General features: G+C 36.3%; 1 protein-coding gene across 4 annotated transcripts in view; it reads right to left on the reverse strand.

The window, feature by feature from the left end:
- LUZP2 (leucine zipper protein 2) overlaps positions 1–15,027 on the reverse strand; it is a 194,091-nt gene that overhangs the window by 81,928 nt on the left and 97,136 nt on the right. For all 4 annotated transcript variants that reach the window (XM_065683387.1, XM_065683389.1, XM_065683388.1 and 1 more), the window contains one exon: positions 13,352–13,414. In XM_065683387.1, coding sequence (XP_065539459.1) covers positions 13,352–13,414 — 63 coding nt within the window. The remainder of the gene's footprint in view (positions 1–13,351; positions 13,415–15,027) is intronic.

The following is a 15,027-nucleotide window of genomic DNA, read 5'->3' on the forward strand; positions in this document are numbered from 1 at the left end:
CAAAGACTAACAGTACTTCACAGTTCAGTGTTGAGTGTCCTGTCTGGTTCCTCCACTCACCTTTGGAACAAAGAGTTACAGCATGAAAATGGCAGAGCTCTATTTTAAAGTCAACCTTCATTGAATGGAACAAAGTAATATCACTTGGGGTGTATTAAAGTATATGTAATCAAACTTCAAAAGAAAATTAGTATTAGAATGAGAAATACACACTCTAAAGCATAATTAAAAATAACAGAAGAAAAACCACGAAGGTCAGGGCAAAGTTATGCTTTAATTTCCTTCCTTTTAACACTTGCAGGACTACTTCTACTTACATTAGGAAGACCAGAATGACTAGAGAAAAATAAGAAAAATTTCCAAAAGAAAAAATGTCGTCAGTTTAATAATTAAAAATCATTAACTTACAATTATTGCTTTCTACATCACTAAGATTAAATCAACACAACTGGGTGTTATTTCACAGCAATTTTAAAGAACACACAGTTACTATGTATCTGTAATACACAAAGTGCTACCCAACTGACTGTTTCCTACTGTACTTGCTCTCTGTAGAGGATCAAAGCCATAGTAAGCAATGCAGTGCAAATAAGATCACTATGAACTGCACATACACACCTGCCTCTTTCCCATGTAAATAAGTTGTGGCTTTACTCAAATGATAAAAACAAGAGCTGGCAACAGTCACTGCAGAAATCTGCACCAACAAAGAGAAAAATCATCACAATGCGTTTTCTAAGCATTCTGGTGAAATGCAATGCCGTAATTCTGCTTCTAATCTAGCTGTGTGTATTTTAGCAATCAAACTAGACCTACTTTTGCTTGTTGCAACAATAGTAAGCTCAAGAAATCTTTTTTTTTCCTCCTTCTGTAGCCACAGAAAACAGTCACCTTCTAACCCAGCAAAGGATGCAATTATCTGTTATCATAATCAGCCAATTCTTGTGTGCTGTTGAAATGATGCTTAAAGGAGCAGCATGAAGCTTACAAAAAAAAAAAAAAAAAAAATAATTTTCCATAGAGTATACCAAGGAGGCATTCTATACATATGGGGACTTTGCAGAACTAGTCCATGAAAAGTACTGAATCCCTCCATTCTTATATCTGTCTCAGCAGTTCAGGTGTTGGCTGGTTCTGTGGTATGCTGCATTTACATTTTTGCTACAAATAATGTCCTTTTCACAATGAATTTCCATGCAACACTTTATCTTCCTGTAAAATTATAATAGGGTGGCAGCATTGTGAACAAAAAAGTGTATTTCAAAGCTAGATTCAGTATCTTAGTGAATTCCCATTCTGATTCCTCAAGGCAGACATCACTATAGGAAGGAAGCACTGGTAAATAGCAGGTTAACGCTTTTACACAAAACTAATATGCATCCATTGAACAGCTACAGGGTATCAATTTCATGCCTGAGTGCTAATATTTCCTTGTTCTAGCTAAGCTCATCTTGTGGCAAAGGAAGGAGAAGATTCTAACTCTCACGTTCCGGATCGTCACTTCTTTTCTCCTGAGACTTAAAATGCATCAGCATAAAATCAAAAGTTTAAATGCTAAGCGCCTCGCACTGGCTAAACCAAATACACAAAATCTCACAACTGTAATGCAGCAAGAAAATATATTTTTTTTTTTTTTTATAAAAGAACAAATTATTGGGAATTCAGGGAGAAAAAAAAAAAAAAAAACCTGAAAGAAAGTCCTTTACATTTAATCTGCCTACTGACTCCATGCAGCAATAAAAAAGAAAGACATTTACAGCATAGCAAGCATTTGATTCAATACCAGCGATACACAGGAGTTACCTCAGAAACCCGATGGGGATCATCTGGCCTCTGTGACTACTGAAGCAATGCAGCAGTGTATGAACAGAGAGGCCAACTCACCATTCATCTACTCCTATTGTTCACCTGGGTGAAACTGAAGGCACAGCTAGCCATCGAACAGGTCATAATCACATGGCTCCTAGGAATTTTGTTCTACACAACTCTTACTATACCCAATATCCAATTTTTTGCCGTCCACATACATAATTTTAAATGGAAAGCAGTTTCTTATCAATAATCAACCAGATGATGCTCCTAGGACTGGAGCAGCTCTGCTCTGGAGACAGGCTGAGGGAGCTGGGCTTGTTCAGCCTGGAGAAGAGAAGGCTCCTGGGAGACCTTGGAACAGCTTCCAGTGACTAAAGGGGCTGACAAGAAATCTGCAGAGGGGCTTCTGACTAAGGCCTGTAAGGACAGGACAAGGGGGAATGGCTTTAACCTGAGAGGGGAGACTGAGATGAGATGTTAGGCAGAAGTTCTTCCCTGTGAGGGTGGTGAGGCGCTGGCACAGGTTGCCCAGAGAAGCTGTGGCTGCCCCATCCTTGGCAGTGTTCAAGGCCAGGTTGGACGGGGCTTGGAGCAACCTGGTCTAGTGGAAGGTGTCCCTGCCTGCGGCAGGAGGTTGGGACTGGATGAGCTTTAAGGTCCCTTCCAACCCAAACCAGTCTGGGATTCTTTGAAACTGGAAATGAACAAAAAATAATCCTAGCACCTGCATTCATGCTAGCAGGATGACATCCTCATTTTCCTCACAATTTTTTTGACCATCTTGCTTTGACCTTTAAAATACAAGTAAACAGCCCAAAAGAACACATACCCAAACCAAAGCAAGTTGTTAATGACTATTCTGTTTCTCAGGAAGATGCTTTAATTTTTGACTTTTTATGGTGTCCAGAGATTTTTCTACGTAAGAACTCCCCAAATCCTTTTTTATGCCTCCCAGTGGCACACCATCCAAAGCTGAAGTATACCATGCAAACCTTTGCACAGCACACCACATGGTCTTCCGCTAAAATATGGGCCCTGGCATAAAATCATTTGTGTTTAAAGGTTCTTGCAGAGTACCAGCTCTTCACTGTCAAAATTAAGGATGGCAGGCTAGTATGATTTTAAGAAAAACTACATGGATAAAGTAATACTTGAGACAATTGCTAAGGCTAATTCAGAAAATGTGGATTTTCTAGCTCAGTGCTACCCTGAAGGACTTAAAATTTAAGATCAAATCATCTTCTTCAGCAAATGAGCAAAACTGCACTGAAATAAACTGAAAAATAACCTCACATAAGGACCAAAAATTATGCCAGAAACAGAATAACTTGAGAATGACATGGGAAGATTTGAAGTTTTGATACAAGAAATAAGATCAGCAAATTGATACGAGCAAAAGTTTCCTGGGCATATCCAGAGAAACTGGGCCATTAATTTTTAGTGGATCAACTGCTGGCATCTTGGTACTTTTAATCTATGTTTTAGCATTACATTATATTCTTGCACACACATAAATACATACCGGAATCTATTAAAAAAACTGTTAAAAGTACACACAAATACTTCCATAGAAATATATGCACAAATATACACACACGTGATCAGGAAGTGGACACCTGACACATACAGGATTAAATTTATAGTCTGAAATTTAATAACTATTTTACATTAAAAGAAAGTAATTACAATACATAAAAGACAGCACAGCTTGTGGATGAACCATATGAATCTTTTACACAATATTTCTTTTTAATCCATGCAGACCTTTCCTGAGTACATGTAGCTATTTGATAAAATGCTACTTAGATCCTTACTCACAAAAGAAAACTGAGATAAGACAACACCTTCCAGAATACTTTAAGGAGCATCTGCTTGATTAAACCCTTATAATTTCTCTTAGAAACATTTGCACATCTATTAAACTCTGAGTGTTTTAAAAAGTTAGCAAGACAGAGATCATTAAAAAAGGCAGTAATTCATGTATTAATGTGGTTGTTCTTTTAAGCATTTTTGGTTGTAAAAACCGTGAAATCAAGTTCTGAAGAACAGAAGATTCATTCCATGGGAAGGCTTTTATAGGTAAACGTAACAAATGGGCCAAATCACTGGTACCGTATGGCAAAGCCACTTGGAAGCAATCTAATGAAAACAGTACTTCTGAATTATAGCATAGCTATAAAACCAGCTTCCTTAAGATCAATACAGTACTTAACAACTAAATAAAATCAATGCAACTCACTCCAGGTATTATGCCAAAAATTATGACAAGTCGATTGATCTACTTAATATTTCCTTCTCCAGTAACATCTGCAGCCCCAAATATTGTTGAACAGTGTTCAAAAGGAGCGTGGAAGAGAAGACTGAGATGCTCAAGATGTTACTGGCTAACAGAAAACTGGCAATTTTGGCCCAGAACAGCACAATTTCTACTAATTTAAGAGGGTGAACTATTTCCTATCACGTAATGAACTGCTGCAGTGATTTTATAGGAAGAGGCCAGTCAAATTTGACTTTTTTGTTTGTGCTGCACTGCACAATAAAGGTTTTCACATTTTTAAGGCAAGCAGCTCCCTAGGAAGGCTGAGCTATTCCTTAGGAAAAGTGCTACATCAGTACTTGAGTAGAACAAATCTGAATACCTCTCCTAAGACTGCTGATCTTTTCTTTGCAGGAACAAAGATGTATGCATTTGAGAATAGCCCAGGTTTTCAAGCTTAAACAGATTCAAAGTATGTGAAAATCAGTTCTTTTTGCTGTCAAGAAGAAAGTTTCATGTGCTTCTAATTCTTTTATAACAACATGGAAGGGTCACAACTGCAGAGCTTGAATAGACAGCTCAGGTCGTAAGATGACTCACAACTTAGGAATTTCATGTGAGGCTCTTTTCTAGAATAATTTAACATGAATTTCAGTTAAATATTTTTTATTGTTATCTTTTTATCCTCTTTGAATCTCTACACATAATTGGAATTATCATTCCAAATATTGTATTTAGTTGATCAAATTACAGCTAGAGGATAATGAGTCTCAAGAGAGGACAATAATCTTTATAAAGACACAGGCTATCAACCTCCAGTTGAAAACTACTTCACCATATAAAGTTGACATATTCCAGCTACACCTCTTTATTAAAGTTAAAAAGTACAAGAGAGTAATAGTCAATTTGAACCTCTGAATGGCAGAAAATATTAAAAAAATAATCACTTTCTGCTCCCACTGAACTTAGCAAATAAACATCTGCATTCAACACCATGATCCTAAAGAAAACACAAACACCCCAAGCCTTCTCCCTGGAACTTAATAGAAGTTTCGGATGATGTACTGTAATATGATCAATTTGGGGCTTGCTAGTCTTTTTCCTCTACATTCTTATTGACTATCATGGAAATCTAGTTATGACAGCCATGTCCCTGCCAACTAATGCAGTAGTTTGAGCTTCACAGTTGCTGGAGAGCTCTCAGCCCAGAACAGGAGCAGTCCAGGTGCAGCAGAACTTTATCAAGCAACTTCTTCACTTAATAAGCAAAGTTTATTTTATGTCTCATACTTTCATAAACTGTTGTGGCTATATGTTAAGCACATACGGTGTTTTCAGAAGCAAAGAATACTCTGACACTGAATCTGGATGACTCAGAGCTTCTCAGGAGCAGTCTCTCTTTTTTGATCTTAAGAAACAAACACCAGTAATTGAATAGCATTATTTCTAATGTTGAAATCAACAGCTCACCTTCTTTCTTTACGAACCATGGAAACATGACTGTCAAGCGCTCTTTTATTATTTCATCTAAGGATAAAAATCAATAGTGGCAACACCTTGAAGTTAGTGATTTACATTCTTTTTTTTTCTTTTTTTTTTTTCCTTTTTAACCACATCTATCACTGTTACTTCCTTTTTAGCGGTCTTTCCACTACGGGATTTTAACATTTTGGAGCTAAAAGCAAATTTTTCCACTTGTCTGCACAACATTGAATAAATAAGTTCAGCACTTTTCCTCTTTAGCAAAACTTATGCTAGCTTCAGTGAAAGTTTTCCATTAATTATAAAATTTCATCTATGCTTCAAGTTCTTTGAAGCTTGGCTGTGATCACACCACCTTGCTCCTGAGATCTGTCATGATGGAAAAAGGTGATTTGGATAACACAGAGATTCACAGGACTCTCTGTAGAAGTTCAAAGATCAAAGATTTTAATTAGGTTTCATGCTGCCCCTGTTACCTGGTATGAAGCTGCAACAGATGTCATTGAGAGTTGTGTGAAGGACAGAATACAGATCTAAACTTTACTATTCAAGATGATCTCTTATACTTCATATTTTGCTGCCTTTTTGAAATAAGATGTAGTGAAGGAACTACTGGTTTTGCTTACATAAAAATAAGATGCCTCCCTTTTTCCAAACACACAGACAATCTGAAATGCTTATAGAAGTTTACATTAGACACCACCACATCATTGTTGCATCAATAACCAAGAGCACTAATTACCAGTAGCAAGTTCCTATGAAAGGAAATGAAGCCACAGAGTTGAAATTACTCTCTCTTTTCTCCATGGATGATATTTTATTACAAATGACAATTGAAAAAGACTAAGCTTCAGGGATAAAAAACCTATTACAGAGATTTGAGACTAGATGAGTAAGAAAAATAAATAATTTAGACTTATCTCAAATTTTTTCACTTATTGAAGGAGGACTTCAGAAATAAGAATTTAATAGTGCCCTGGGAAGCATGGGGAAACTGATTCAAGACATCAGTATGACTTCAGCAAGATTACAAAGAACACTGCTATGATTTTCAACACTGCAGTCAATTGAAATTATGACAGACAAAGAATATCGGGCAAAATCCAAGCAGACATTTAGTCTAAGCTTAGACAGTTTAAGCTAAGTACAGGGTGAAAAGAGAGCCTTAATAGGTATGTATTTTATTTTTAATCTTTATATTTATTAAGGATACATTTAACCTGAATATTCTTATTTGAACATCTCCTTCACTTTCTAGTAACTCATGGCTGTGAGTTTGCATCTGTTTGCATCTGGATCAGGATGCAAAAAAATGAATGAATCCTCCAAAATTTAGCAGTCCCTTGGAGACAGAGGTCCAGGCACACAAGAGCCATTATATTCCATTAATTGCTGCTCTGATTCTAATTATCACCCAACTGAGAAAATATGTCCTAAGCTCTTACGTCTAACAAGGTCAGGAAAACAAAACTTTAAAAACCAAAAGCTCATTTTAACATTCCCTGAAGTTGCTACTGTGATACTATATCTCACTGACAATCCTGATGCAGAAGGATTTGGTGTCTCTATGATCTCATATACTGCCCCTTAAGAGCTATTTTCAACTGATTAAACTGCTTTTCATAGAATCATAGAATGGTTTGGTCTGGAAGGGACCTTAAAGCTCATCCAGTTGCAACCCCCTGACACAGACAAGGACACCTTCCACTAGACCATGCCCAGCCTGGCCTTGAACACTGGCAGGGATGAAGCAGGCACAGCTTCTCAGGCCAAGCTATGAAAGAATATGGTGTCTGAAGCTGCTCCTGCATTCTTTCTGTTCTTTCACCTTTTCCTGGGCAATGCCCCCACCTCTGACACTTGTGGATGTTTTCTGATTGTAGAACCAATGCACCACCCAAAGAGGGAACAGGACTACACTCAATTTTCTCCTCAGGGGGACAGGATATTATACTTGGTTAAAAAAAGTAAATTTCATCATGAGAATAGGGAGACTGAAGGACAATGTCCTCCCTTACAGAATAGTATCCACATACAGTCTCAAAGACTTAAAATTTTATTTCTGCTTCACTAAGGGTGGTTTCCTCATAGTTTGTTTTCCCCACCATAATTCAACGCAATTCAATTGAAATCATCCTGCAGGGCATGAAATTCCCAACAGATCAGATGAGACTTTAAATTGCTGTGACTTTACCTTTTATTAGTGCAGCTAAGCACAGAGAGCTTGGAGAAAATTCTATTTTAGGACAATTTACTCAACACTAAAGCTATAACCACACTTTATTGATGAATAGAGCAAACCCGTTGTTTACAAGGTAGTTATTTAAAACTGTGCTTCTTAGCAAAACGAACACAAAGAGCTACAGTCAAATTCATTTCCCGTTCCTGGTTTACTCTGTATTGCCTGTACTACTATACATCTTTTATGTCATCCACATTTTTCAAAGTTCTGCCACAGCCTGAACAGCAAAGAAATATATTGTCTGATATAAACCACAGGATTAACTTTAAAAGTACATGCAATTGTTGTAAATCTATAAATATATTAACATACCTTAATGTAAGTATACACAAGATATACTATAAAATGCTTTGCCCCAAAATAATATAGCAAGCTAGACAGTCATTTCTTATCTAATGAAATGTGATTAAATGGTACAAGTACGAGCAAGATTTTTTTTTATACACACTTCTAAGTCAAATGTAGCAAAGTTGAATAAACATTTCACTAACTTTCAGTAGAGCATAAACACCATTTATTAATTTTCAGGGAAACTTCATGACTCAGCTCATGGAAACTGCATAGAAGTGTACATCAGCTAGGACATTTACCTTCAACTGAAGATGGCTTTTAGAGGTGTACCAGTACGAAATGAATGACAAACTACCACATGCACAACACATCAATGCAAGGAAGACATTCCTTTACGAGATTAATGCATCAGATATATGCATATTCAGAGTTGCATCCAAAACAAACAGTTCTGAATGCCAAATAGCAAATGGAAAGACCCATAATTTTTCTGATCTAAACAAAGGTTACCACCACATCCTACTATAGCTTCATTGTTAGAGCAGTTTTGGCATCATTTGCCACAATTATATATGACTGACAGAAGTGAGCTTCTCACTCTGTAACAGACCATCCCCAAAAGTGAAAACTTTGGAAATATTTTATATATATTCTGTTTCACTTCATCTTGGCGAAGTTTCTTAGTTCCACTATTGCTTCTGAATTTGCAGACTTTTGACTCTTGTCAATAATAGAAGCTTCTTAAAATAAGAGCTTATCTGCTTACATGTCATCCTTTATTGGACTACATTAACACAGCCCACGTGATGGTACAGCTGGAAGTCTGACAGATTTTTTCCTGCTACTGCAGGAAGCACTTGGAGACGCCTAATAGACAGGATTTTTAGACACATAATCCCTATGCACTCTATCTATCTGGCACGTTTTTCCTTCCACACAAATGACTACTCTTGCTGTTAACTGTTTTTCCCAAGCCTTGAATAGACTAAAAATTGCCTTTCTGTACAATGTCTCTCCTCATACACTGCGCCACAGCTGCAGCATTCAGTTGTAAGGCTGCTGTTTTCTATTCCTATCTCTGAATTGCAAAGTTGAATGGCAGTAGGGCACACACTAAAAGAACAGAAATAAATAGGGAATTATTTTTCCAGCCATGGAAGAGCTGAGATTGCAAAATTCACCATTTGCCAATACAAACTGAGGATGAATGTGCTATTTGAAAGGATAAAAGTAGCTATGAAAAGAAATCCATTTTCATTAGTGGTCTCTATCTACCTATATGCAGATGGCATTCTAAAAATATGCATATAAAATGCTATTCTTTAAATATATAGCATATCCAATCTTAAACTCAAGTTTTTTTAAAGCATACTGCATATTCAGTGATTGGAGGCAAGACCTAGATAACATGTTTCCTTGAAATCATACCATTTAAATCCATCTAAATCTTTGTCAAAATATGAAGTCCCTATTGAAACTTGCAAAAACAATTACTGTAATTTAAGCAAACTGGTATTAATGGACTTAACATTTAGGGAACTGTCAAACATAATCTAGAAGTTTAATAGAAAGCTGTAAGGTAGCTATTGATTCCATTTCCACATGCACTTAAGTACTAAGTAATGCTATCAAATAAAATTTCTCTCAACTCAAGTTTAGCTGGCTGAGCCAAGAACAGAATGCTGGAGCTTCTGATTTCCAGGGCACACTATGACCATACTGCTGCTTTAATCACAAGTATTATTCTGTGTTTCCTTTTAAAATAAGCGCAGGATAAAAAGTGTCCACAGTTTTCTCCTTCAGCTCTTGGAGTATCTTGCAAATTGATAATATTAAAATATGGAAACATTTGAGGTAATTTGATTAACTGAAAATAGAAAACTCATCACTTGTGAAGACTTTTCCACTATGTATCACATGAATGTGTTTGGACAGAGTAGGAATAAAAGAATGGCAAATGCATCACCTGAATGCAAGTGATGTTGAGCACTTGCATCAAAGTTTTTCCTGCTTTTTATATACATATATATTTAGCTACATATCATTGCTGCTTTTACATGCATAGGTCTGCAAAACCATTGTCTCTTGGGGAGGTGGGTGGCATTTGGTGAGCAACGGGGAAACTGGCCTTTATCATTTCCCATGCAATTTTGAAAACCTGGAAGACCAAATATTTATTGCATTTTTTTCTACACCTCATTTCTGCTTTGCTGCATATGGTATTAAGTCTCTTTCCCTTAGTTATGTCTTTGTTATTATACTCCTTCTGGAAGATTTAATCTTTTTATTCCTACATGAAGTTTAATACATCTGTAGAAAGTACTGGAAGAGTCTGTAGCCCCATTTAGTGCATCTAGACATTAATTCATTATTTCCCTAGAGAAGAATGTGGCCTTTTTCTTCTCAGTAGAACTCCCCACCACCACCTTTTTAATTTTATGACCTAAAAGAGGTGAGTAATACAAATCAGACAGATCTTTTTTCATAATTTCAAGACCATTTTAATGACAATTAAGTCCTATGTAATTTGGATATATGGAGGAGGGAGAAGAAGATGAGCTAGACTAGAACACACAGCACTGAAGGCACCAGGAAACTGGAAATGTATTCACCTGTTGTGTTCGACTTGCACCTATACCGATACCTCTAGTCTAATCACTGCTCTAAGGTTAATTATATTTTTTCTATGTTACTTCTATTTTTGCATTTTGAGAAGTCTCAATTGCAAATGTCCCAAATAACACTTACACAGGAGTCTAGAAACTGTTTACCTGAAGACTCACAAAACCCCTATCCGTCTTCTCTGCTGTTTTGTAGTCAAAGTACTTCCCTAAAAACTCAGGCAAAATCACCACTAAATGTGGCGGGATAGTAGCGACACATATCAAAAGTACTCCTTAAATATTTATGATCTTATAAATGTCAGTGTTGTGGTTTAAGCCCAGGTGGTAACTCAGAACCCAGAGGGATGGGGAGGAGAATTGAAAGAATGCAACTCCCACAGGATGAGATAAGAACAGCCCAGTAACTGAGGCATAACACAAATCACTACTGCTACCACCAATAATAATAATGGAAAGGGAAATAACAAGGGAAGAGAATACAATTGCTCATCACCCACCGCCCAATACCCAGCCTGACCTGAGCAGCAATCTGGGCCTTCCGGCTAACTCCCCCCAGTTTATACACTGAGTATATTGTGCTGTGGTATGGAATACCCCTTTGGTTAGTTTGGGTCAGGTGTCCTGTCTCTGCTTCCTCCCAGCTTCCTGTGATCCTCCACACAGGCAGAGCATGAGAGACTGAAAAGTCTTTGATCGGAGTAAACATTACTTAGCAACAATTAAAAACACTGGTTATTATGGTTATTATTATGCTGGTGTTATCAGCACTGTTATCTGTCAAAAACACAGCACTGCACTGCCTACTAAGAAGGAGAAAAATGACTGCTACAGCTGAACCCAGGACAGTCACGCACTCACTTTACAGTGTTACTTCTATAAGCAAAAGTTTATACTGTTTATATTAAAAAGCTTATACTTTTTTTTTATACTTCTATGTGTTTCCTCTGCGTGTTTATCTATTCTCTAAGGATTTGCAAAGTTATCAAAGAAAAATCATAATCTTTTACATCCTTCATTTAGCAGAGAGACCCCAACCAGACTGAAGTTTCATTTAGCACCAGAGATTTGCAACATGACTGAAAGAAGCTACACAGTAAATTACTGCAGCCAGCCCTGCAACCCCAAAGAAAAGACATTATTCTGTCTTTTTCTCAAGGTTTTCCATGGGTTCACTACTGCTAACGAAGTGCAGTCCCATGTACTACTGTGCCAGGACAGCAAAACACACATAAATCCACTCAGACACTCTATTTCATGGAAGAGTACTAGGTATAAATAAAGCAAACAGTAACAAACTCTGAAAGGAACAGTCAGACAATCAAAAACATACAAACTGCCTAGAAGCTGTAAAAAAATTCTGTATTAGAAGCACTTAAAAACTTGAATGACTCAATAAAGCAAAGGTGGCTACACAAGGAACAACTCAGAATTTAGAAAAAATATCTCAAGGGAGGAAAACAGGAAAATATAAAAAAAAATAAGTTAAACACAGAGAGCAAAGTAAGAGGGAATTTGACAGTGCAAGAAGTTATGGAAGTATCTGGTATCAAAAAAAGACTTAGAGAAATTAATAAACAACAGGTTTGTAAGGATATACTACAGAGACACGTCTTTTCTAGCATCCCAAACCCAGTGATTCCAGATGTTGAGCATTTCTTATGTTCTTGTAATTCAAAAGACAGGAGGAGTCACACCAGAGCACCATCTACCAGAACATGGTGACTCCTCGGGTTTGCCACAGGCCTTAATTTGTGATGTACCTTTGTGTGCAGTAAGCAGTAGGTTTTTTTTCTTTTTTATGGCTGGTCAATAGGATTCTACTGATAGGATTTATTAGAATTAACAGGCTTAAGTGCAAAGCACCTAGTGATCACAGGTGGGAAAAGCAAGCAACACAGTTGTGACTGTAGGTGTAGACAACCGCGAACTCAGCTTAAATAATGTGAACAATTAAAATTAACCATATTATCTTTGCAACTTAAAAAGAGATCTCCACTTCTTTCAGATTAAACCTATATATATACATTGTCATAGACTGAAGACATCAGAGAACACTGTTTAAACAAGTGCTTTAGGGATATCAAGTTTTCACACATATCACGCTCAGAACAGTTTAAATGAGTAAACTGTAAGAACTTAACAGAAGAGATAAGAGACAAGAAGCCTGACTGGTAAGAGAACAAGAGGTCACCTGAATATTTTCAAGTGCAAAGTTCTTTGCAAAACAAATCAATGGAACAGGAAGCTATATCCTGATACAGACAACTTGTTTGGGGAGAAAAAAGATATATAAAAAAAATGCTGCTCAGAGGTTTTAAGTTTGTACTCCGAGATCAAATTTCAAAATGAGTTCACCTTAATAATAACATGAATTAAAGAAAATATAGTTTATGTTTTATTTGGGATTTTGGGATGTATCTAGGATTAATATTCATGACATAGAAAGCTTAGGAAAACATCTTAGGAATGTGTGGCAGGGTAAATTTTACTACGCATCTCCATTTTTTTATTATTTTTTTTTCTTTACAGTATTTCACTGGAGCTTTACCTTTCTATTAAACACATGTTTTAAACATGAAAACAAACTATAATATCTTTCAGTGTAAATTGTGACTGAAGATGAGACTCCTCTGTTCCTCTTACCTCGTTTTGGAGGTCACGGATCATTTTGCTTTTCCTCTCCATTTCAGTCTTCAAAAAGTTGATCTGCAAGTTTAAGGAAATGCTGAGTGTGAGTTGTTGAAATGTACCTAAACATCAGTTTAACCATTCATATTTTTTTTTACTCCATTCACAGCTTTGAAAACAGAACAATAACAAAAAAACAACCAACCCCAAACTTCTGCTTATATACCACATTGGTATAGGCCACAGTTAGGTATTTGCTACATGTAGCATTATTTACAAGAAGACTTATAATCAAGAGAAGAAAATCAGTGTACATAAGCAGGCTTACTTTTGCACCAGTAGATATAGCGGTTATTTTTCTGCAATGATCTTCAGGGAACTAAGGATTTTTACAATGATAGTAGCTTATTTTATAATCTAAATTTTTGTTTTACCCTCTAAGAACACAGAATCTATTACAGCAGGTTTCTAATGCAGTTGTGCTTTTTTTTTTTTTTTTTGAAAGCTATAGTACTGGTCCTTATGAAATTAATAACCCCTTAATTATGACCAGACTCAACTGTGGAATAAAGTGTATTATATGTGAAAGCTTTCAAATCGGGCCTTAAGTTCCCATGTAGTTCAATGACTTGCCATGGAAAGTAAAAATTCCAATCTTAATTTTAAGACTGAATTTAATCAAACACAGTTTAAAAGATTATGCTTACAAATCAGACTAAGTTTCTTTCAGAATTGAGCTTTCCTCCTAGATTATAGAATTTACTAGGAGAAAGGAGGGTGTAATTATAATTAAGATTAAAATATGGCATTCATTTCACTTTGAAGGTGGATGCTCTTCAATACCTTAATTAGCAAAATGTTCATCCCTATGTACCCAATGTCACTTTCTCTCCCCCACTAATATAAAAAGATCTACATTCACAGGAAATTACAGTTGCTCTCACATTGCAGCAGACTTGTTAAAAACCCCAAAACCTCTGTAAGAAAACAGATTTAGATCACGGAGACACTGACCTAAAGATTAATGCTTTAGATGTCATGTAGATGAAAAATGAAACTGAATTTGCATGGTATGACAGCTGTTCTGAGAATCATGGCCACAATCAAGTAGACAAATATCAGCAATTTAAAAACCATCACCAAACATGACATCACTTTCATTTGTATCAAAAGTGAACTCAGAGAGCATTATCATCACTTAAGAGGGGAAAGTAGGTGGGGGTCCATGAGACTAGTACCACCTGACATGCATAAATGGAACTTGCATAAACAGTCTTGCAAAATTCGAAGTGGTTTGGTTGTGGAAATCCGAACTGGACATCCAGCAACCTCTGAGGGTGATGTTTTAACTTAACATTAATATAGTCAGCACTTGCCTAGCAATCACATCCACAAGTACTGACATTTAGTCCGTGTATACTGTATAATAAATATGAAGCTTTTGCAGAATGAAAAATAAAGGTCACAATCAAACTATAAGATCAGGATTAACAGGGAGAATCACAAATAACTATTCACATGGTGGGGTTTGATTTTTCAGCTGTTCAAAGGATTTTCTAGCTACCATTAAATACTGACAAAAATAATATAATGACCTCTATTAAAGAGTGTTCTTTTTCTTAGTCATCACTCTTAAAAGACTACTAATATTCCTTGAAAGCACTTCACTTCTAAAGCTTAATATATATTAA

The sequence above is a fragment of the Lathamus discolor genome, chromosome 6, assembly GCF_037157495.1.
Source record: "Lathamus discolor isolate bLatDis1 chromosome 6, bLatDis1.hap1, whole genome shotgun sequence".
NCBI classification, from domain to species: domain Eukaryota; kingdom Metazoa; phylum Chordata; class Aves; order Psittaciformes; family Psittacidae; genus Lathamus; species Lathamus discolor.